The sequence below is a fragment of the Chrysemys picta genome, chromosome 13 (assembly GCF_011386835.1).
Source record: "Chrysemys picta bellii isolate R12L10 chromosome 13, ASM1138683v2, whole genome shotgun sequence".
NCBI classification, from domain to species: Eukaryota; Metazoa; Chordata; order Testudines; family Emydidae; genus Chrysemys; species Chrysemys picta.
Window position 1 is genome coordinate 53,123,249 of NC_088803.1, and position 24,163 is coordinate 53,147,411.

The 24,163-nt window shown below is 59.2% G+C and overlaps 1 protein-coding gene across 3 annotated transcripts; it reads left to right on the forward strand.

Annotated features, from left to right (window-relative positions):
• The first annotated feature begins 258 nt into the window (after nt 1–258).
• LOC101943137 (bactericidal permeability-increasing protein-like) lies at nt 259–23,753 on the forward strand. 3 transcript variants are annotated; one of them, XM_065566301.1, is made up of 16 exons: nt 259–3,371; nt 8,333–8,469; nt 9,244–9,358; nt 12,184–12,312; nt 13,489–13,644; nt 14,647–14,710; nt 15,465–15,525; nt 15,874–15,965; nt 16,654–16,830; nt 17,496–17,555; nt 19,527–19,694; nt 19,934–20,001; nt 20,394–20,436; nt 21,232–21,295; nt 21,381–21,457; nt 23,546–23,753. In XM_065566301.1, exons 2-16 carry the CDS (start codon nt 8,367–8,369, stop codon nt 23,585–23,587), a joined length of 1,419 nt encoding a protein of 472 aa, XP_065422373.1. In that variant the 5' UTR covers nt 259–3,371; nt 8,333–8,366; the 3' UTR covers nt 23,588–23,753. The 3 variants fall into 3 exon arrangements, with proteins under 3 accessions (XP_065422373.1, XP_042698538.2, XP_065422375.1); XM_042842604.2 differs by lacking the exon at nt 259–3,371 and adding an exon at nt 3,381–8,070; XM_065566303.1 differs by lacking the exons at nt 259–3,371; nt 8,333–8,469; nt 9,244–9,358 and adding an exon at nt 10,098–10,380.
• Nucleotides 23,754–24,163: the final 410 nt, after the last annotated feature.

A 24,163-nucleotide genomic window follows, 5' to 3' on the forward strand; every position in this document is an offset into this window, starting at 1 on the left:
AGGGAGGGGAGGGGGCATCAGAGCTGATGAGAGGTGCTGCCCAGGGCCTGGCCTTGCCTTGACCTCGCTGTTTGGCATTAGAGTCAGAGATGTGATCAGTGCTCAGCATTCACGAGACATTCCTGGACCCGGGGGCCACCCGAGGCCTGTTCCCCCCAGCTGGGGCACAAGGCACCGGCAACACAAAAGCCACCAGCTACGCCTGCCCTCGCCACCAGCTACGCCTGCCCTCGCCAGGGTGGGTTACAGCTTGGCCTCCCCACCTGCTGCAGACAGACGGGGAAGGTGATTTATGGGGCTCATTCCCTTCTCCAGGGTGCAGTAATAAGAAGTGGGCGTGGCCTTCCTAAAAAGAGGTGTGGCCAAGTCAAACCCTCCCCACGGGCCACTCCCCTTACCTTTTTCCAAGCATTCAGCTGAATGACTTGTGTGTTAGATTAACCAAAGCAAAGGAGAAAGTCTGGCCCTCTGGTGCCAGCGTGCCCCTTCCCCTGGGGGCAGGCCCATGCCGTGCCACACAGCCTCCCCCGCCCAACACAAACACTCCCCCCCCGACCTGCTATGCCCAGGACCCCCCAGACTCCCTCCACTAATGCACAGCGCCCTGTACAACACCACCTCTGCCCAGCGCCCCCCTGCCCACAGCCCCACCACAACTGCCCAGAACCCCACCCAGAACCCCCACTCCCTAGTGCCCCAATACACACATCTTCCCCACCCCCTCACAGACCAGCACCCCACCAGGTCCCCCAGAAATCCACTCCCCCACCCCTGCCTCTGGCCACACTCACCGGCCCTGCTGGGAGGCGGCTGTGTGTGCCGGGCTGGGCCAGCAGCGCAGCCAGCCCCGGGAATCGCTCCGGTCCCTCGGGAGTGACGCGATCAGCCAGGCCAGAGCCTGCCCCAGCCAGGCTCCCTCAGGACCCACCTGCCTGGAGGGGCCCAGCCAAGCCCCCCACATTGCTCCACCCGCCCCCAAACTGATCGAGACAGGCCAGGCTCCTGCACCAGTCCCAGGCGGCTCAGCTCCGGGGAGACAGGCAGGGCCCCCCAGGTGGTGGGAAGCAGAGACGGCCTGGAGCTGGAGGGGCACTGGGGTCGGGCCAGGGGGCAGAGAGGAGCCGGCAGGTGGGGCCAGGGGGCGGAGAGGAGCCCTTGGCCAGGCTGGCCGGGTCTCGGGGCGCAGTGCACACGGAGCAGGCGGGGGCCCCTTGTGAGCACGGGCCCGGCTCTCTGGCGCCACTGGAAACGGGTCCTGGCGCCACTGTGGCAGTGTGTGCTGAACTCGACACACTGCCCCTCCCTGCTGCATAGACAAGGAACAAGTCAAAGTTGCCTCAGGCAATTTGGCCATGCCCCCTGTCCCCAGGGCCTGGCCCTCGCGGTGCTGCAGTGATCACTGGGGAAGGACAGTGGGTTTCATATTGCTGCCGTACTGACACCAGTGGAACGTGTGTGCTTTGGGATTTGGCATCGTTTCCAGGTCTGAGCCCTGCTCCTTAAGGGCTTCGCTGATGATGGAGAGTGAGTGGCCCCTGCTCTGCACGTCCCGTCAACCGGGCAGTGCGGCTGATACTGCGTGTGCAGCGCTCTGCGCCGTGCTACAGAGCAGAGGCGTTTGCACCCTTCCACTGCTCCGAGTCAGGGGGGGCGTCTCCTCAGCTCTCCCGATTCGCCCCACTTGACATGAGCTGCCGCCTCCCCGGGGGCCCTGGGCTGCAGCCGGATCCTGCAGGCAGCTTCCACACCGGTACAGTCCGGCCTCCTGCTTCTGCTGCAGTCACTGCACTGCCGCCCCGCTGTCTGTGCCACAGCGCTCACTGCTCTAGGCCTGGGCAAGCTGCTGGGAGTGGGGCCCCAGGAGCTGTGAATCAGGGGCATTTGGATGCATTTCGTTTTCATCTGGCCTCTCTAAAGCCTCCCCCCGCCCCCACTCACTGCTGCTCACAGTGCAGCTCTGGACGACGGGCGTGTGCCCGGTCCTCACTCTTCATTTGCTTCAAAGGGGACAATCAGGCCTCAGGACTCAAGTCTCCCTGCCCAGCTTGTGAGCGAGGTGCAGCCCCTGATGGAGGCAGTGTTTGAAGGCTCGGCGAGGACCCCAACGAGCTGAGCCCTGGTCCCCGGGAATGTGCAGCTAGGGAGTCTCTAAACAGCACCGCTGCATTTCAGCTAAGGTCACACTGCGCCAGGAAACGGGTCACCGTTGCTCACTCAGTGAGCCCTCCCCTTGGCTGAACCCTCCGTAGGCCTCTGGTGCTCCTTTGGGCTGTACATAGGTGGCCTTGTCGTATTCGAAATAAAGAAAAATCTGCTGGAATTTTGCACGAGTTGGCAGCCTCTGCAGTGCCTCGGTTTCTGCTGCCAAGGTCCATGGGCTGGTGACTGCAGCCGAGCCCAGCAGTCACTTGGACTGGGGAGGGATGCGAGGCCAAGATCCCAACACGCAGATTTGGGGGTTTCACAGCAGCTAGTCTGGCCCAGTGTGGCTGAGTGAGGCCTGATACGGTCCGGTCGGGTAGAAGGAACTAGTTGTGTTTAATCCATGTCTCAGTCTGAGCTAAGGGTGGGTGTGTCTGTTCTGGGCTCATTCCAGGTCCCATCGCAAGGCAGACCCTGTTTGGCGCCAGCCGCATTGTATCCCGGTCCCCACACCCTTGGCTCAGCATCCCCTCTCCCCCCAGCTGCGGGCTGCCGAAACTGCTCTGCGTCTCTTCTGACATGGCTAATCTACCCGGTACGCCAGGCTCCAGCAGAATCAATCAGACAAGCCCAGAGTTCCTAAGGGAAGGAAAAGCAAGCGCACACGGCGAGGGTGGCGGCGTGCACAGAACGGAGACAGTGCACGTGGGAAGAGCCCGAAGGGAAGCGATGTCCGTGGGAACGGAGTTCTGGATGGGGAGCCGCAGCGATGCCATGCAAAGGTGCTTGTGTTCTCCCCAGTCCTGGAGCACACTCTGGCCAGCATCTGTTCACTGGAGAGCAGATTCTAACAGGATGATCCATCCTGGGATTTGCCTAACACGGGGACCGGGCACTTCTTTGCGTGTTGGAGACGCATGGCCCCTAGGTGTGAACCACCAGTGAGCGAGGCCATGCCCGCAATGCCAGGGGAGCGGCAGCTCCACTCACTCCTTATCCGGCTTGGCTGGCAGTGACTCAGCTGGAGGCGCGGGAACTGACAGTGTTGTTGAGATTAGGAGCAAGGAAACCTGGCGCCTTTCTGGTTCAACCAGACCGTCAAGAATTTGGGCAACCTTGAATGTCAACACAGGCTATAAGAACAGGAGCTGTCCTGGTGCTGGGACTTAGACCCACTGGAATCAAGCAGTCTGGACACTGCAAGGACTTCGGAGCCAAGAAGCGAACAGGTATCAACATCATTCCTTCTGCAGCGAGGGCTCGGTGAAGGTTTAAGCCAGGATTTGGGGAGCCCGGCTGACTCGTGCTGGGTCATAGACAATTCACTCCTCTAGCTGTGCAGTGCAGTCAGGACCCGAAGGCTAGACTGGGGCTCGTCTTAGTGGTTATTGTCTGTCCATAGCTGCGCAGAATGATTGGGTCAAGACACGCTGCGTGGGCGACCCAGAGCAGGGGGGAATCTTGGCATAGGGGGGAAGAGTGGGTGAGTATCCCTGTGACTCCCAGGGGTTGCAATAACTGCCCAGGCTGCAGCAGGGACCGGAGTCGGGCATCAGGGACTTGTTTGCTGCTATGATAATAGTTGGCACATTTCAACAGGCACGCGTTAGCCAGCAAGAGGCCGGTAGGTGCATAGGTGATGCTGACCCTGTTTTACAGCTGGGGTAATGAGGCCCAGCGAGGCCAAGTGACTTGCTCAAGTCACCAGTGAGTCCGGAAGTGCCAAGGATAGAAGCAGAAAGAATGGCTTTCCTCCTGTGGACAACGGCCTATGTCCGGTGACTGGCAGCCCTCTCGGGGCTTGGAGACCAAAGTGATTGTCAGGCGGGTCTGGGGAGGGTGAGCTCTGGAGATAGACACGTACCAGGGGGATGTTCTGGGGCAATATGGCTGGATAATCCCAGAGAGCCTGTGCTCCCCTCCATCCTTTCTGCAAGGAAACACGGGGCGTCTGGCACCTGTATCCTGATTTGCCTCCTGCCTGCAAACAAGGTGTGGAAAAGTCCCTTGTGTTTGTCAAGCTGGTAGGGCATGGCACAAGGCAAAGCCCTCTGATATTGCTGGAAGGCAGGGGGGGTTCTGCTCCTCGTGGGAAAGACACTCTCTCTGGAAGCACTACGAAGTGTTGGGTGTACGAGCTACGATGATTATTAAGACTGGGTTCAGAGGGTTCCTTATGGGGCAGTAATTCTAGAGGGGACGCGATTTGCCAGTTTAGGTTTTTTCAGTCTTGGCTAGAGTCATTGACTCCACTCTAGCTGGTCTCTTCCTAGCGAGGCAGGACCGGGCGCGTGCTGGTGTCCGTATTGTCAGACATGCGCAGTAGCTAAGCCGCGCCTTGCGTGGGACAGGAGGTGAGATTTGCCAAGTGACAGATTTGAAGAGGCTGCCAGGAATCTTGGCATGACCGGTGCTTCTTTCTGCCAAGAGGGAAGTGGGCACTCACAATCTAGGGGTCAAATCTTGGGGAACAGCTCCCACTGACGTCAAACCAAGAGCCGAGTCGATGGCAAAACTCGCACTGACGCCAGTGGGGCCCGGACGTCAGCCTCTGGGGGTTGCATGTGAGTGGTTATTATTCCTTCAAACATTTAAAATCCTACTCAAGGTGCCCCCCAAGCAGGATGTCCCCTGCCAGAGTGGGGGACCACACCAGCAGGTACCTAGTCCTGGTATCACCTGCTGTAGTGCTCTCTAGCCGAAGTATTTCTGGTGCTCCTCTTCCCACATACGCAGGCATCATGGCCCAGGTCCTCCGAGGTCCTCAGCACCTAACTCACACTGATTTCCATGGACGTCAGCAGCCTAAATACCTTTGAGGAGCTGACCAAAGCCCATTGCGGCCCATGGATGTCTTCTCAGTGATTCCAGTGGGCCAGCTGCACAGTTACTACCTGGCATTAAGTTGCTCTGAGAGGTGACGGCTCCTGATCCCCCTGTGTCCCGTGGCTCTTCCCATCCCCTCGCTCACTTGGCAGGTATCTAGCTGCAAGCTGGGAACGGGAGTTGCTCTGTGTGTGACACAGTTAGCAGAAGGGAAGGCCGCCCCCAGGATTTTCCCCAGTCCCCTCTCTTTCCTTTGGCTTGCACATCTTTTGGCCCCAGGGTTCACGAAGCTGGAATTGTTCGGTGGGAATGAACTGACTTTGAGTTTAGCCCTTTGCTCTGTCTACGCGTCGCTTGTCCCTGGTTCCAGATTTGTATCGATACATTTATCAGGCACAAGTGTTGGCCGAGCAGCTGATGTGACTCTATTGAACCTACAGTTGGTCCCAAGCTGGTCACCTCGGCCACATCTATATGGGAGCGAAAAGACGCACAGCTTGGCCCCGCCTGGCCCAGGTCAGCTGACTTGGGGCTCACGGGACTTGGGCAGCAGGGCTAAAAACGGAGCTCTGGGACCCTCCCATGTCCTGGGGTCCCAAAGCCCAGGCTCCAGCCCAAGCCTGAATGTCTACACGGCAGTTTTACAGCCCTGAAGCCCGAGTCTGCGTCAGCTGACCTGGACCAGCCGCGGTGGTTTAGTGGCTGTGTAGATGTACCCTTAGGGCCGTGTCAATGGCTATTAGCCAGGCTGGGCAGGGATGGTGTCCTTCGCCTCTGTTTGCCAGGAGCTGGGAATGAGCGACAGGGGATGGATCACTTGAGGATGACCTGTTCTGTTCATTCCCTCTGGGGCACCTGGCATTGGCCACTGTCGGGAGACAGGATACTGGGCTAAATGGACCCTTGGTCTGACTCAGTCTGGCCGTTCTTATGTTCTTATGATCCTTTGAAGTGCTGGGAGATGGAGCTGGGGGACATTGTGGACAGCGTGATGGGGACTCTGCTCGAAGCACAAGTACGTTCGCAAGCACGGCTGAGATATTAGAGTTCCTAAGGAACGGGACAGGGAATAATATGGAGAATATTCTAATGTCTTTTCCATGCAATGGCACAGCCCCATGGCTACCCATGGTGCACAGGAGAGGGCAGAACTGGAGGGGTCCAGAGCAGGGTCTGGAGACTCTCCTCTGAAGAGAGATTGCACCAACTGGGGTCGCTGCCTTAGCGAGCAGACGAGTAAGGATTGTAGAATGCTAGAAATGTAGGGCTGGAGGAACCTCCAGAGGTCAGCTCGGCTCTGCTTCATGCTGAGCTGAGACAGGATTAGGTGCACCTAGACCACCTCTGAGAGGTGTTTGTCTAACCTGTTCCAAAAAACCTTCCTGGGGCTTCCACGACCTCCCTGGATAATCTGGTCCAGTGTGTCCCTCTCCTTAGAGTTAGATGTTTTTCCTACTAGCGAACCTAAACTGCAACCTACACTGATTCCTTCTTCTCCTGCCCTCGGTGGACGTGCTGAAGAATTGATCACTGTCCCCTTTAAACTTCTATACAATAACAAATGGCCTAGAGAAGGGAGATCGGAGCCTCTGTTCTCCCTCTCCTGTAACACATGAACAAGGGGACAGCCTATGACATTAAAAGGTAGGAAATTCAGAACTGCTAGAAGGAAATGCTTGTCACACAATGTGAGAGGAGACTGTGGAACTCTCTGCCACAGGGAGCCATTGAGGCCAAGAATTTAGCACGAATCACAAAGGGATTGGCCATTTCATGGATAACAAGACTACCCAGGATTAGCATAGAATGGTGGCAGGGCTATCAAACCTCCTGCTTCATGGCTTCAGCCAATCTCTATTCGAGACTAGGATGAGACCCACCAAAACTGTAGGTTTGGAGCAGGGACCATCGTTTTGTTCTGTGTTTGTCCTGGGGTGCCCCAGAAACGTTTCACACGGCATGCACAACTGAACCCCCTGGCATCACCCCCTCCCCCCCAGGGCTCCCCTCCTGCCCACTCCCTCGTGTGGGCACTCAATGCAGCCCCCCATACTTGAAGCCGGTCTTGAGGTGGTGGCTGAGTGAGACCTGCGGGTGGAGCAGAGCGGATGGGGCTGCTGTAGGTGGGGTGAGGCCAGGCAGGCCCCTGGCAGGGAGCCCTGATGCAGGAGTCAGGCCCCCAGCAGGGTTGAGGAGAAGCAGCCCTGGTGGACCCACCGCCAGCTCCATCCCGACAAGGGGACGGGAGGGCCCAAACGGAGTGAGTGGCATTACAAGCTGGTGCGGGGAGGGTTCTGCACTGCTCAGGTTTGGGCCGTGGCCCCCGTCCTGGAGGGGCTGCAGGGCCAAATCTGAGTGGGCAGTGGGGCAGCCGCTGCCATGGGGCCAACTCCTGTACCAAGCTCCCCCGACCAGCACTGATAATAATACATTCTAATAGGGAGGGGCAGAGTATCCCCCATCGCCCACCTGCCTCTGCAGCACCCGGTGCTGCCCCGCTAGTGTCACCGTGCAAGACGGACCTGGGTCTGATCCGGCCTGGCCATTCCCAGGGACTGTGTCATGGGACTGTTCGCTCCTGGAGTGTGAGCGCTCATCCTGGGCACAGGATGTCAGCTCTGCCGCCTGCCTGGGTGCCTGGAGAGTGATTCATAACTAGCAAACAGTGAGCGATGAACCCCCAACACGTGCATGACTGTGTGGATTCTGTGTTCATGCAAAGGGCAGCTGCTTCCCCAACAGCTTGTGTGAGAAAAAAATCACCTTTGCAATCAGGGGCTCGGAGGGAAATAGGCAAATCCATCAGCCGGGCCTTTCTCTCGGTTTCCCCTTTGAGTCACTGTGTGGGGAAAGGACGCGGTTTCGCTGGCAGGCCGCAGAAACAGCGTTTTAGCGTCACAGGCGCTGTGAAAAACGGCACTGTTGCAAGTATCAGTAACAGTGGAAAGCACAAGAGATAAAGCTTTCCTGCCAAGTCATCCAAGGGGGCCGGACATCACAGCGTGTCCTCTCCAGCCAGCGACCCATATAAAATGTGGGGGTCATGTCTTGGGTTTATCCCCGGGTGTGCACTTGGAGTGACGGGTCTCCTCAGGAGCTGAGGTACTGGCTAGGGTTGTATTCACGGGTCCCCAGGCTGTCTTCACGGTTCCAGACTTGCCAAGCTGCTCCGTGGGGAGAGAGAAAAGTGGTTTCCCATGGACGGGGCTCTTGCGGCAAAGGACTGGCCCAAAGTCATGCTTTAGAGCTGAGCTGGGAACCCAGCCCCATGCTGCAAGCGCCAGGCCTGTAGCTTTCCCATGGGTGCTGGGAGCGCTGGGCCGTCACATGCTGCTAGCCGCGTGCCTTTGTCTCCCTGCTCCAGGTGGTGAAGAGGATCCCAGCTCCGGTCCTAGAGGATGGTTTGGGCATTTGTCTTTGTTCTGCTGGGCGCTTGCTGTCGGGTGGAGGGAACCAATGCCGGCCTGAAAGGCAGAGTAACACAGAAGGGCCTGGAGTACGGTCAGTTATTACCCTGTTTGTTTTTCACTGGAATTGTGGCCTGTGCTCTCAGCCCGGAGACATCCCCAGGGCCCTGCTCTCCCTCTGAGCCAGGAACAGGCTGGCATCTGTTCCTTGGGATCCACGCTCTGGGGCAGCCTCACCACTCACTGTAGCCCGTGCTGTAGAACAGAGGGGGAAGACCTGGTTCAGCCAGCCTGGGGAACGTTCCCAGAGCGCTCCTTCCCCTGCATGCCGTGGGGCAGCGTGGAGGGAGGATGTGAAACTGTCACCGCCTTCCTGTTCCCACGGCCCCCACCTGCTCCCCGCAGTGCCCTGCCACGGCCCCCACCTGCTCCCCGCAGTGCCCTGCCACGGCCCCCGGCGGCTCCCCGCAGTGCCCTGCCACGGCCCCCGGCCGCTCCCCGCAGTGCCCAGCCACGGTCCCCGGCCGCTCCCCGCAGTGCCCTGCCACGGCCCCCGGCCGCTCCCCGCAGTGCCCTGCCACGGCCCCCGGCCGCTCCCCGCAGTGCCCTGCCACGGCCCCCGGCCGCTCCCCGCAGTGCCCAGCCACGGCCCCCGGCGGCTCCCCGCAGTGCCCAGCCACGGCCCCCGGCTGCTCCCCGCAGTGCCCAGCCACGGCCCACGGCGGCTCCCCGCAGTGCCCAGCCACGGCCCACGGCGGCTCCCCACAGTGCCCAGCCACGGCCCCCGGCGGCTGTCTGTGGGCCCTGCCACGGCCCCGGAGGGTCTCCATAGGCCCCGCCGTGACCCCAGCCTGCTCTCTGATTCAAGGTCAGCAGTTCGGCCTGGAGGCGGTGAAGTCACTGCTGAAGAAGGAGCACTTCCCGGATCTGAATGGTTCATACAACATCCCTCTCATCGGGGACGTGGGCTATTCCGTGTCCAGGTAAGAGCGCGGCTCCTTCTCCCTGGTGCTGGGGCCAGGAACGCACTCATTGCCCCGCCTCCCCACAGAATCAGTGGGGCTCCCAGGCCCTCTGCACCGGACACCTCGGGCTCATCACGGGAACTCCTGGGTCCTTTGATGAGAGTCGCTCGGGGCTGGGCATGGGCAACGTGAGCTAGTTTAGTGCTGCAGGAGCTGCCACCTCACACATCCGTCCATCCATCCGCCCATCCATCCATCCATCCGCCCATCCATCCATCCATCCATCCATCCGCCCATCCATCCATCCATCCATCCATCCGCCCATCCATCCATCCATCCATCCGCCCATCCATCCATCCGCCCATCCCTCCATCCATCCGCCCATCCATCCATCCATCCGCCCATCCATCCATCCATCCATCCATCCATCCGCCCATCCATCCATCCATCCGTATGGAATGAGAGAATGCCCTCCCCCCATGGCCTGCCACTCCCCTGGGGCCCCGACCCCGCAGGAGACAGGCGGGATCTCATCGGAGGGGGTGTTCCCTCCCTTCCATGCCACGGGACTGGCGTTCTCAGCTGCGGGGTCGGGGCTGCCTGGCACCACGGTATTGCGGTCGGGTGGCCCAGTGGTGCAGGAACCAGCTGGGTTCAATCCCTGCTCCACCCCGGACTGCCTGTGTGCCCTTGGGCCATGTGCACTATGTAAGGGGACTGTGGGGCCTGCACTGGAACTCTGTGCGGGTTGTTTGGTTGATCCTCTCCCAGTACCAAAAGAAAGGGGGCGGGCCAATGGGAAATCAGGACCCTAAGACTGACAGTCCCCAGGGCCAATGGGGAGAGGGCAATGCTCCAGGTCAGGCTGATTGACAGGGCAGCCAGGCCAATGAGGGAGCCAGGAGCATGGTGTCCCGTGTGAGGTGGAACGGCCGGGCCGGAGGGGCAGAGCTAAGGGGAGAGCAGGAGCCCGGCTGGGCTGAGAGCAGGGCCAGAGCCGGGGCCAGAGGAGCAGCCCCGGGAGCTGAGCTGGAGGCAGGGTGCGAGTGGGGCTGGGGCTGGGGCTGGGGCCGGGGCCAGGGCCGGGGCCAGGGCCGGGGCCATGCAGAGCCGGGCGCATGAGCGGCTGGGGAGTCCAGGAGCCCCGGGCCCAGCGCAGGGATGCCCCAGGCACGAGGCCTTGCAGGCCGGGCTGGGAGGGGCTCGTGACCCTGACGGGGGCGAGGCTGGGGGGACGGGCCCTGCCCCCTAGCGCCTGCGGGCGTGTGGGCACCGCCAGAGCAGGGTGCAAGCCCTGGTGTCATGGCAGCGCAGCCAGGGCCTGGGCAGGGGCGTGGGCCCTGCGAGGAGCAGGCTGGGAACATCCCAGCGCCCCCGAGACGGCCGGGTGTGGTGCCCCAGGCCCACGGGACAGGATGACATGTTTCCCTTTCACTACCCCGTTTTTTTTTAAATTGGTTGCTGTTTAAAAAATTGTATTTGCTTGAACTCAGTGCGGTGAGCAGTGGGGCAGGGAAGTGTCTGGTGCAGAGACAGTGCCCCGGAGTGGGGACACCCTAGCCCCTGTCCGACGTGACCACGACAAGACTAGGGGCCCAGCCCTGCAGGAATCCTGGGCCCAGCCGTGTCGGGTTACGAGGACTCTGCCACACGGGAGAGAAGAGGGGAGCCCTTGAGGTCAGGCAGGCCCATGTGTAAAGGAAGTGGGAGCAAGGACTCAGATCCTTTCGCTAGCCCATTTCACCGGGGTAGTGTATAAACCAGGAAAGGTCCCCACAATAGTGGGACTATTCCCCCACTTACAATTAGATGGTGAGGTGCCCAGATGCTGCGGTGATGGGTATTTTAGCTGGCTAGACTGTCCCTGCCGGCCATCTCTGTAACAGTCTTACCTCCTGCTCAGTGACCCTGGCCGCAGGACGGTGCCGGAGCTCTGAGCCACGAGCTGCTTCACAGAACCTGTAACCTTTGCCTCCAAGATCAGTCAGATGTCCTGCCCTCTGGGTAGTGCCCACTGTCACTCAACTGCTGTGACTCCAAACTGCACCCGGGTGGCCAGGGCTGGAGCTCGATGCACTGAGCTGGTTTAGGTGCATTAGAAATTAGGCACCGGAGTGTTTTTCTTGAACTTCCTCCGCTAACAAATCCTCTCAAAGCCTCCCATTCCCCCTGGCCTTCCCTCTGGGAGTGTCTCTCACCTCCTCTTAGCCACACGCTCATCTCCCCTGCATAGGTGATCCCAACTGACCTGCTTCCTTGTCTCACACCCCACCCAGAGAGCTCTGCCCTGACTCGCTCTAACACACACACACTCACACACACACACACACACACACACACACACACACACACACACACACACACACACACACACACACGACACACCCATAGATCTGACCTGCTTTCTCTCTCTCTCCCACACTCCCAGGATGCAGCAGCTGCAATAAATGTCCCTTTCCCCACGTTGTTAAACCAGTGCTGCTCCCCGAGTGTTCTGAAAATTGTGGCCAAACACCCACACATACATACATATGCACACCTACCCGCATGAACACACACAGGCACTCACACATCCATATGCAGATGTGTGCGTGCACACACACACACTCACACACAACCCCCCCCCCCAAACACACACACGCACACTTGCAGGTGTCAGTTTCTCGAGAACCCAGCAGCCAGAGAGGCTGTGCAGAGGGCAGCCCCAGGACTCCATGCCCCAGCCACACACACTGTAGAGCGTGGCTCGGAGGTTCCTGGAAGTTCCCGAGGTCCCTGGGGCGCGTGGGGGAGCATTTGGCCTTAGGGCAGTCGGGCTGATGGGTCTTTCTGCTGCTTTGCAGGATCCAGATTCAAGAGCTGCAGCTGAATGAGTCGGTCGTACGCTTCTCCGAGGGGACAGGCGTGAGGCTCGTGGTCAGCAATGCCCACATCCAGCTCCACGGTGTCTGGCGAGTGAAAGTCCTGTTTGTGTAAGAGCTGCTCTGCTGCTGGTGCGGCCACTGGGAGCCCTCCATAGCCCCAGGGACAACGGGGACCCCACCTCCACACTCCCCTCTGCTCCCCAAACTCCCACCCAGGGCCAGAGCCAGCTCAGATGCCATGTGCTATTCTCCACCATAACCAGAGCTGGGTCATCTCCACTGGGCGGGGGCTCTGGGGCGCACACCTGCAGATGGGACTTGCCCAGCCTGACCGTGGCCTCGTGGGAAGGGCAGGGGGGCTGGCGCTGGCACTAGAGATGCTGACACAGGGTCTGGCCAGAGGCCAGTTTTGCTCCGGGGAGCAGTTGGACGGGGCCCCGCTTTGCGGCTGCTGTCTCCAGTGCCGCCCTGCGGTGCAACCCCAAGAGGGTAACGTTGAGCCTCCTTCCTGCCTGTGCTGAGAGCACTGATCCCCCTGCAATGATTACCAGCTCCTTAGCCCCCTCACAGGGCCCGGCATTGGTTGGGGGCCCCAAGCCCTGCAGAGCCCTCATTTCCTCGCTTGGGCAATGGGTCTAAAAAGATGCGAGTCTCTTTCCTAAAGGGACCAAGGGAAGGGAGCACCAGATGCCTTCTCCTTTGCGGACATATTGTTCCCCGGGGCCATCGGTGACACAGCCTGGGGGGTGTTCCTGCTACCTGAACCTTGGTGCAGGAGCATAGCTGGAAGGGAGGGAAAGGAGCAAGAGGGAACCTCTCCTGCCATGCCCTGGCTCCCCTCCGTGGCTGCACAGGTACAGGGAGAGAGGGGCAGATTGGGAGGTGCTGCTCTGGGGCGATGGAACAGAAGGTAGGGAAAGGAGGTGACGACTCCGTGCTGGGGTAGTGGCACATTCTGGGCAAGGGGTGCTGAGTGCAGCTCCTAGGGGGGCAACTGCCCTCACAGAAACCACGGGCACAGCTGGCAGCCTTGTGGGCAGCTGAGCAGAGAGGCCAAGGCCTGGATGGGTCCTGGGGGGCACTGCGCCCCCAACCCCTGGAGGAAGTCCCTGCAGCTCAGGGCAGTGCGGGAAGCTCTCTCCCTCTGCAGGTACAGCTCCGACTCCGCTCTCCAGTGCCGTCTCCCTGGGGCTCTCACCCCAGCCTCTGGGCCCGTAGCTAGGGCAGACCGAGCTCCACTAGCCGGCAGGTGCTAAACTGCCCTGTGCTTTCCTCCCTTCCCAGACCCGACAGCGGCTCCTTCGACCTGAGCGTGAGCGACCTGTCCCTCTCCACTGAGCTGGGGGTGAGCAGGGATGACAGTGGCCGTCCCCAGGTGTGGAGCACCAACTGCCGCTCCAGCATTGGCAGGCTGGATGTGAAGTTCCATAATGGAGCCAGGTGAGTTCTGGCTTTCTGAGGCCCTGCTACATCCCTTACCCCCGAGCTGGGCTCAGCTAGGCTGCTTATACTGTCAGCCCCCTTACAGGGGGGGCACACTCGCTGGGGGGGGGGGGCGGCTGCGCTCTGCACATCACGGCCTCTCTAGCCCACAGAGCCCGGGCCTGCTCACTGGCTGCACCTGGTGTGCAAAGCACCACGCTGAGGCTTGGACCGCGGGGCTGGCTGGGAGATGGGGACAGGTTCAGAGCAGTCTTTTCAGAGCGGGAGTTGGGACCAGATCATGTCCAGGGTTTTAGTCCTCTGGGTCGGTCAGGGTGTCAGAGTCACTCTGCCATGGGAGGCCAAACTACATTTTTACTTACGGTCTGTGGCCAGGCCAATGACATATGGGGCAAATCCCTCCATCCCCCCAGATCTCCCATTGGCCAATAGCAGAGCTGCACAAAGAGGGAGGTTACAATATGGCCCTTGTGTACTAAGTGAGCCAGAAACGGGCCAAGTCACTCTTGTCCTCAGCCTCAGACCTGGGGAAAGGCGACGCGGGTCTCTGCAGGGCCGGTGCGCAGCCTGCCTGTTTGCTTGGCCACTGCCACGTGCAGTTACCCAGTCTGAAATTGTGCAAACGAGGCAGACAGTGACACACCTAGATCACTGAAAATCGGGGTCGTGGTGAGCCAGCGCCATAGGCGTAAATGTCAGTATCCCCTGGAGATGAATGGGGGCAGGTCACATCCCCTAGAGCTGTGGTTTCAGGCTGTCTGCAGACTCAGGAAGATGCCACTGCAAGCGCTTGCACTTGATAGTGAATGGAGGGCAGTGGAGTTTCGTCCCAAGGCTTTGAAGAGGTTGACTGTTCAGAGTGGGATTTGCCAATGCTCTGGGTGCTGCCCTAGACAGCCCTGGGAGTGTTATGGAACTGGGCCAGCGCTGAGTGCTTCGGGAGACCCCGCCCATAGCTCTGTGCTAAGCACTGACTCTTCTCCTTCTCTCTCCCCACAGCTGGCTTTACAATCTGTTCACGGGGGCTCTCCAGGCACCCCTGCGGTATGAAGTAAATAGGCAGGTGAGTATTCACCCTGCTGAGAGCAGCTCCCCGGCCCTGTCTGCCAGGACTCGGGAGGTAGGAGGAGGGTGAGATCCGCAAATGCTGAACAAGTGTCTTCCTTCCCGGCCTCTCCTGCCAAGCACTAAACTCATTCGCTCATTGCTACTAGGGGAGCTGCTGGGTACAAGGTTATCAGCAGGGCTTGCTCCTACACCTTCAGCACAGCGGCACAGACCTTTCTCGCTTGAGCTAAAGGAGTAACTCCACTCGCTGGCAGCATGGTAGGCTGTTATCCACTATTGGATCAGGCCACTAGAGCGAGATGTTGGCCAGTGTGTTACACTTAGCCTTATTGTACCAGTGCAAGTCACTTCAGGCCTCCTGCTTAACGTACCTGGTACATGGGGCAAAATATGGTCCCATTACCATCCCTGCCCCTGTGTGTCATGCTGGACACCTCTTCGTCCTGGGGCAGTGGAGAGCAGCTCCTGGGTGGGGATTGTATCAGTGTTTCTATCTGAAACCCAGCTGAGAACCCCAAGGCCATTCTGTCCAGAGGAGTGCTCTAAGCCTGAGAAAGCAACAAGGAAAGGACGTCAGGAAATTAAACAGGAGTTGATTAGAACGTATCCACACACCCGTCCCATTCCCCTTATGGCTGACCCTGCTTCTCTGTCGAACCAGCTCCTCCATGGCCCCACAAGAGCCCCTGGCCTGTTCTTTCCCCTGGGAAAGGGTTTCTGAATCCGTAATGGTCTCTTTTTCCATCCAGCTCTGTCCTGAGCTCGGGAAAGGGATCAGTGATCTGGAGCGAGTCCTGAAGACCATGCAAGGTAGGACCTGGGAGCCATGGAGACCTGGAGCAACGTGGGGGGCAGATGGGATGAGTCGTCTGAAAGCCTGAGAATTGGGGCAAATATCACGAAATCCTTAGGTGGGGAATCAGCGTGTGAGGGAGCAGGACGGGAACGGGCAGCCCAGGCTGAATCCAGGGTGCGCATTCAACTCAGCTGGTGATTAAGAAGAAACGAAAAAAGACAGGCTGGTCCCCCAGCCTTTTCCGGGGGGCGTCGGGCTTGACTCAGACGAGCTGTCTGGGCGCTATGGACCTGGGAGGGGATCTGAGGACTCACCGCTTTGGATTGTCCTGCAGTGTTCCTCTGTCTCTGGCTTCTCTGCAGTCTCAGCCCAGATCGACCCCTTTGCTGCAATTGACTACTCCTTGGTGAACAAGCCAGTGATTGCCAGGGAGCATGGAGACATGGACCTGAAGGTAAAGCAGCCAGGCTGGGCACCAGGCTCCCTTCAGGGAGGAGGTAGACTTCCCAGAACATTGTGGACGTCTTCTGGCCCGGATCTGCTGGGAGCAGGACACCTGCCAAGCAATAAAGCGACTGCCTGGGCTGAGAAAAAGGGACGTTTGTAAAGGGAAAATCTGCTCTTCAGGGGCAAAGTGGGAACATCTAAACCTATGACTCTCCTGCTGGCAGTGCTGCCTACGCAGAGTGCAGACCCGCTGGCTGGGCACTGCACCCCTCCCTGGGCAGAGCTGCCAGTGAGACATGGACCCACACCTACCCCTGACCCCAGTCAGGTTCGGTCGCTCCCCATTAGGGCTGATTGCCTGTCTCTGGAGTGATGGAGCCTGCAGCTTCCTGCGTTTCTCAGGCCAGAGGGACATTAGATCATCTGCTCTCACCTCCTGTCTTGCCAGGCCAGAGAGCGCCCCTGTCCCCCTTGCATTGAGCCTAGTGACTTGTGTTAGGCTAACGCAGATCTGCTGTTCTGTGGACCGCCCTGGACGTGCCAGCAGAGCCAGACACGTGTGGCTGAGTCCCAAATCCACGTTATTGCCCAGCAGTTGCTGTGATTGTCTCCTGAGTGGCCCACCCAGGCCTGACCCAGCAGTCGCCCCATCCCCGGGGAGTGGCGCGTAACATGTCCTGTCTTCGTCCCTCCAGGGTGAGTTCTATGGCGTGGGCAAGCACAGAGAGAGCCCCTTCTCCCCCGCCCCCTTCCTGCTGCCCAACGAGGGTGACCACATGCTGCTCCTCGGCCTCTCCGAGTTCTCGGCCAACTCAGCTGCGTTCGTCTACTTCACGGCGGGGGCCTTGCGGAAAAACTTCAGGGACGACATGGTACGGCACCGGGGCAGCCAACGATGTAGGACGAGGGAGGGGCCATTCTGCTTTCTGGGCGGGAGCAGCGGGGAGCCCCCTCCTCTCCCTGATTTGGCTAAGCAGCTCCCAGTACATCTCCCCCTTCCTCCATGCCTGGTGCGGTGAACGCACCCCCTGCTCTTTGAGCCCCAGAACAGGGTGACGCTCAGGCCCTGTCCAGCTCCCCCAGGAGACCCGATCTTTCCCGAGAGCTGCATCCAGTCGCTGCAGGAGATTTTGCCATATGATTTCAGTGCTGGCTGGAGGGGAGGCTGTTTATCTACGGAGCGGGTGCAGCACCAAAGCCAGCGTGCCCCAGCCGTGCCCAGGAGGGACCGCAGCGTTGCCACCCGTCTAGGTTCTCCCAGGCTCGGCCCTCGTTTGAGGTTGCTGACCTGGGAGAGCTGTACAGGTGCTCAGTGCAGGCTGCCAGCTGGCAGGTTTCTGGGCTCAGCATCATCCCGGATGTCCTGGGTTTTTGCATCTCAGAGGTGGCAGCCCTAGGGGAGTTGAGGGCAGAGCAGCTCCAGGCAGAAGGCCGCCCCGCCCATTGGCAGCCTCCCCCGCCTGTCCCGGGTGGCTGTTGCTCAAGCATTGGCACATGCTCCCCCAGCAACCCGGTGTCTCGCGTGTTTGTGTTGCAGATCCCGAAGCACTCCCCCGTCCGGCTGAACACACGGAGCGTGGGGCTGTTCTTCCCAGAGGTGAGTCAGCTGGGGCAGCTGTTATGCAGACAAAACTACACAGGATCGTTTCAGGGGGCAAGACAAAGATGTCACATTTATTATGATAACAATTTGATCTATAACCACTAGCTAATACCTTAATACTTATACACACAGACACAGACACACACACACCAAATGTTCTGCAGCTGCTAGCTAGATAATTACCAGTCCTGAATGTAGCTTGGGTTCGTAGCTTGTGGCGGCTAACTGGCCAGGAAAGCCGGGCACAAGGACGAGCTGGGTCTCTGTTGGGCATGCACCGATGCCCTTCCATGTTGGCAGCAGAATGTTACCCTCCAAAGTCTCCCATCTCACCCATCCTTTTTTGTTGGCTTTAGTTTGAATTCAGAGTCTATGGGTCTTGCTGTGTCACGCTGCCTCTGGGTTTTGGTGATTGATCACTCCGTGACTTTCAGCCTTGGACCTGGCTTTGATCTTCCTTCTATTGTACCTTTGTTCTTCTCTTTTTGGGGTGGACTCTTCTTACTTTGTTGGGGCTCTTGTCTGCATCTTCAGCCCTTGGTGTTTGAACTCTATTTCATCAGGACAGGCTGGGGCTGGAGGTTGATTCCATCATTCATACATACCTCATTCACACATCTAAACTAAACTAATAAGATTACAGCAGGGTTTGCAACAATGAAGGTTTGCAGCAGTGAGCTGTTACAAAATGGAGTAAGCGTTTTAAAATGGGGTTTGAATCATAATATGGCAAACAGTGAACAGAAGTTACAATTGTCACGGAGTGTGGGGGAGTCAGGGCCCTGCACCCCTCTTCCTGAGATTCCCCGGGACTCTCAGCCAGCCAGTAACACAGAAGGTTTATTAGATGACAGGAACACAGTCCCAAGCAGAGCATGTAGGTACAACCAGAACCCCTAAATCAAGTCCTTCTGGGGGGTTTAGGGAGCTTAGGCCCCATCTCGGGGTTCCCTGCGTTGCACCACCCAGCCCCAAACTGAAACTAAAAACTTCTCCAGCTGCTTTCTCCCCCCTCCCCTCTGCTCCTCCTCTCCTTTGTTCAGTCTCCCGGGCAGAAGGTGTCACTTCTCCCACCCCCCTCCTGGCTCAGGTTACAGCTCAGGTACCATCCTTCAAGGGAAGTCCCCCATCCCCAATGCAACCCCCCTGCAACATTCCCAGGTCAAATCCGCCCTGCTCCCTACTGCATCACAACAGGATAGACAAGAGTAGTGGATGGCAAACAGTGAACAGAAGTTACACTGTAGGCAAGTGTAAGGAATGGTGAACAGAAGTGACAATCCTGAAACGGTGCAAGTCTCAGGGATTTAAACGGGAATTGGATCGATAGCGAAACTTACAAAGGCAGCGGCTGAACAACTGGGGCTCTTAACAAGCAGCTTAATTGAGCTGAGCAGCAGCGGACTTAGGAGCTCAACAAGTGGCTTAATTCTCAAGTAGCCAGTTATTGGGGAAACCGGTTTTATGAATGAATGTTGTTTCATTCATAAAACTTTACGTGTGAAGTTACATTAATAAAGGGAACAATTAAAAACAACATCATTGATCAGTTCTACACAGCTCTTGTGCCCTCCCCGCTGCGCCTGGCATCGTTAAACCCCGACCCTGGGGAGGGCACCAGAAGGCTGGGCCCCCAGGCTGACTCACACATAACCGACAGGCTGTGCCCATCCTGACTCTTCCTCGGCCCTCTGGGAGTTCAGACCCCCGCCCGTGACGGGAGAGGGGAAGGGGGTCACGTGCCCATGGCCGAGGGTCGGGGTCATGCACTCCGAGAGGGTGTGAGTTAGGGCTCAGGGCCATGTACACACGGGGTGTACGTACGGGGGGACGGGGCGAGGCTGCACGGCCGTGGGAAGGATGGTATCCCATGCCCCGGACGGCGGGATGTCTCTCTGGCTCGGGGCTGGTCACTGGCCGTTTCTGTCCATCTCACGGGCCGCTGTGTTGCTCTCCCTGGCTCAGCTGAAAAAGCTCTACCCCGACATGCCCATGGAGCTGCACCTGTTTGCCCGCAAGCAGCCCCTGCTGACCTGCCGCCCGGACAGCCTGGACCTGGCCCTGTTCGGCACAGCCGAGGCCTTCGTCGTCCTGCCAAATGCCACCCTGGCCTCGGCCTTCCTGCTGGACCTGGTAAGTGCTGGGCACAGCCCTGGGCCCACTCACCTGGCATCCTGGATCCCTCTCTCCGAGGGGCGCAGGCGTATGGGTGCAGGGCTGGCATGGCCCCAGCTCTCCGCGACCTGGGGCGTTGGGGGAGGGCTGGGGCCCTGCACTCTGGGAGGGGATGGATATTGTGGGGCCTCCGGGGCCATGTTTTAGCTGCTCTTGCTGATAACAAGAATCCAAGTAACGTCTCTCTTTGTTGGCAGGATGCCAGCCTGGCCGGGCAGCTGCATCTCGACTCAGCCAAGGTTGGGGGCTCCGTGGCTCTGACTGAGTGAGTCTGGGGCTTGTCTGGAGCCTCCCCTCCCCTGCCCCCAACCCCAGGGTTATGTCCCAGCCAGGGGCCCTCGCCCACGAGAGGTTCTATCCCCTGGAGTTTATAGCCCAGCCCCGGACGCAATCTGAGATTTATATCCCAGCCGGACACCTCCACCCCAGGGGCTTAGGTCTCAGCCCTGGGGGTCCCATCCCAGCCGGGAGCCCCACTCTACCCCCGCTCCTCCCCGCCCAGCAAGAAACCCAACTCAGAGCCCTCCCAGCCGCGCTGCTTCTCCTGAGCTCAGCCTCCCCCTCGGCGCCCGGCCTGGCCCCGTGGGACGCTGTGAGCCGCTACCGCTGTGGGGAGACCCCGCTCAGCCCTGACCTTTGTCTCTGTGTCTCCAACAGCTTCAGCCTGTCCGTGGTGCGGTCCCATGTCGGCTCAGTCCAGGTGAGCCATGCCGGCAGCCGGGGCTGGGCGGGTGGCAGGGAAGGGTAGGACGAGGCGGTTTCCAGGGGCACATTGTGCGCAGCCCTGCCTCGGGTAAATCTGCCACTGAACTGCAAGGGGAGATTGGCCTGAGGAGCGCGGGGCGTTGAGCTCTGACTGCAAGTATAAAATCCCAGCAGCCAAGCAGATCCCAGCGCAGCTAGAGCGCACCCCCGCGGCGCACTGGGCGTGGGTAACACGGGTCGTCAGCGGGCGGGATCCAACCTGGGGCCTCTGGTGCTTAGTGCATGAACCTCTGCTAAGGCTGGCGGAGATTCATTAACCTCTAAGTAGCCTTGGTGCCACTAGATGGGACAGAACCACCCCCAGGAGGCGTGTGAGTTACACGTGTGCACACAGTATATATACACACTCACAGCCTGTCACTCCCAGTGGCATGACACCCGCTCCCACAAACACTCATCCACAGCCTGTCACCCTCCCTCCTACAGTCGCTCCCACTCACATACAGCCTCTCCTTCCCCTTGTTCCCACACTGACCCCAGCACCGTTAGCACCCCACGTCTGGCCATTGCACACGCAGCTCCTCTCCGGCACTGCCCAGCTGGGTCCCATGGTGTCCCCCCAGCACACAGACAGCTGCTGTGCCCCCTGGCCCACACAGACTCAGGAGCAGAGGGCACGGCCCCGGGGAGCCGGGCTCTGTCCCGCACTGGGCACGGCCCCGCCGGCCCCACGGAGCCGGGCTCTGCCCCACGCTGTGGCAGCTCTCACCAGCTGGCTTGTGTTCCGCAGGTGAAGACGCTGGAGACCCTGCTGAAGCTTGCGCTGCGGATGGTTGCATTGCCGATGGCGAACAGTGAGTCCTGCCACATTTCTGCACCCCGTGTCCCTGCTCTCGGGGTAGCAGTCCCCCCTAACCAGGGCTCCTTTCGTCTCCCCAGAGAAGCTGAAGAAAGGATTCCCTCTGCCCAACGTCTATAACCTCAGCCTGGTGAATCCCCGTGTCAAAATCAACCAGGTAGGGATCAGCCATGGCCTTGGCTCCACGTCATCCCCAGTGTCTGCACTGGGAACCCCCAAGCCCATGGCCAGGTGTCTTTTCAGATGGGGGTGGGGAATCTTTGACCGTGATTCCGGGGGCTACCTGAAAACTCTCCTATTTTTTGGCAGACAGCTTAGAAACAGTGCTCCGTCAGATAATTGCTAATTCCTATATAGAAGAAAGAAAATTAAATCAATATTAGCCCCACTCACCTCTAATACTCACATGTTCTGACATCTTGTGGCCAGTCACTTAAGGGACACTGGTTAGGTTTAAAATTGTAATGTCTATTCTTACTCTGTTACTAATTCTGCGGGGAGAGAGACCCCGTCAGGACTCCTGGGTTCTACTTCAGCTCTGGGAGGGGAGTGGGGTCTAGTGAGTTACAGCAGGGGGAAGATACATCTGGGGTCTACATAAGAACATCAGAATGGCCAGACTGGGTCAGATCAATGGTCCATCGAGCCCAGTGTCCTGTCTTCCGACAGTGACCAGTGCCAGGTGTCCCTGAGGGAATGAACGGAACAGGGAATCATCAAGTGATCCATCCCCTGTCGCCCATTCCCAGCTTCTGGCAAACAGAGGCCAGGGACATGCAGAACATGGTGTTGGATCCCTGCCCAGCCTGGCTAATAGCCATTGATGGACCAATCCTCCAGGAACTTATCTAATTCTTATTGGGAAACAATGGTATAGGTTTGGCCTTCACAACATCCCCTGGCAAAGAATTCCACCCGTTGACTGTGAAGAAATACTTTTGTTTGTTTTAAACCTGCTGCCTATTAATTTCATTTGGTGACCCCTAGTTCTTGTGTTATGAGGAGTAAATAACACTTCCTTATTCCATTTTTCCACACCAGTCATAATTTTATAGACCTCTATCAGATTCCCCCCTTAGTTGTCTCTTTTCCAAGCTGAAAAGTCTCAGTCTTATGAATCTCTCCTCAGATGGAAAGTGTACCATGCCCCTAATCGTTTCTGTTGCTCTTCTCTGAACCTTTTCCAAATCCAATATACCTTTTTTGAGATGGGGCGACCACATCTGCAGGCAGTATTCAAGGTTTCGATGGCGCGGCGCTCTGTGGGGTGTTTGGCAGCACGGCGCTCCGCAGAGGGCGAGGGTTTCGATGGCACGGCGCTCCGCGGGGGTGTTCGGCAGCACAGCGCTCTGCAGGGGTTTCAGTGGCACTCCATGCGGGGGGGGGCTTCAGCAGTGCGGTGCTCCATGCGGGGGGGGCTTCGGCAGTGCGGTGCTCTGCGGAGGGTGGGGGTGTTCGGTGGTGTGGTGCTTGGCGGGAGAGGGGGGTTTCGGCGGCGCGGCACTCCGCGGGGGGTGTTCAGCGGCGCTCCACGTGAGGGTGTTCGGCAGCACAGCGCTCGGCGGGGGGTGTTCGGCGGTGCTCTGCGTGGCGGGGTTCAGCAGCATGGCGCTCGGCGGGGGGTATTCGGCAGCGGGGCGGGGGGCGGGGGCTGTTTGGCGGCGTGGCACTCAGCGGGGGGGTTCGGCGGCGCAGCGCTCGGTGGGGGAGTGTTTTGGCGGGGCAGGGCAGGGCGGCGCTGGGGGGGGGGAGTGTTACGGCGGGGCGGCGCTTTTTTTTGCTGCTTGGGGCGGCAAAAAAGTTGGAGCCGGCCCTGATTCTTGCCATTTATTCCTACCTTTTGTTTCCTCTGTTTTAACTGGAGAGCCTGGCAATGCTTTCAGGATCATCTACTGATCCTTAATGTCATGTAACGACAAGTCTTTTGTTACCTTAATCAATCGGCCTCTGTTTATAACAAACTCCCTGCCGCAAAGGCAGAAGCCGGGAGCAGCACCGAACGCATCCCATGGCAGTTCGAGCGCCACCTGGGGCTAGAATGTGTGCTGGGAGGGGGGGGGGCAGAGGAGCTCTACCCCCCCCCCCATGGTGCCCCTGCTCTAGGGTCCTGCAGGGGGCTCGCTCACACCTACCCATCAGCGACTCCTGCTGGGGGACTCTGCACCCCCTATGGCCAACGCTCCTACCCCACAGCTGCTCTCATTAAACACGGACGGACTCTCAGCCTGCCACTTTGTCTTCACAGGGGTTTGTGTTGGTAGCCACAGATGTGCAGTACAAGGCTTGAGCTGCCGTGGCTGGGTAGCCCCCCGTGGAGAGAGCCGCTGCCCCACAGGAGAACGCACACAGCCCATGGCTTCCCTCGCCCCTGTATCCTGCTGCCGCCTGCCCCGGAGACCACGGCCAGAGGGGGCATTTTGTGTTATTTTAAGTAAAACTGAATTTTGTATGCACTCAGTCTTGTCATGTTAAAGCCTCCCCTCTGACCCTCCCCCTCCAGCAGTCCCCGCTTCGCTCCAGATCTTCCCCTCCCCCCAGAGACCTTTCAGTCCCCCTAGCCCTACGCCAGCATCTCTGATCCCCTTGCTGTCTGGAGGGGAGGGGGAGAGACAGCTTTAAGCCCCCTTTGCACCTCCCTGTTCTAGGGTTGGCCCCTACACGGGCAGCCCCCGGGCTGCTCTAACTGACGCTGGGCTGGCTACGGCCGCCAGGGGCCTACAGGGTCGTGCGTCTCCGTCTGTCCCCCCTTCTCCCCAGCCCCACCCGCTGCACATCCCTTCTGTCAGGGGCTGCGCGGGAAGGGAGCTTAGAGCCGGGGGTGGGGTGGGTGAGGAACACGAGGCCCCCAGCAGCAGGATTTCTG

Coding starts and splice junctions, on each gene's coding strand:
- LOC101943137 (XM_065566301.1), top strand. CDS start 8,367: ATGGTTTGGGCATTTGTCTTTGTTCTGCTGGGCGCTTGCTGTCGGGTG. Junction 12,313..13,488: donor CGAGTGAAAGTCCTGTTTGT/GTAAGAGCTGCT, acceptor CTCCCTTCCCAG/ACCCGACAGCGGCTCCTTCG. Junction 14,711..15,464: donor GGTATGAAGTAAATAGGCAG/GTGAGTATTCAC, acceptor TTTTCCATCCAG/CTCTGTCCTGAGCTCGGGAA.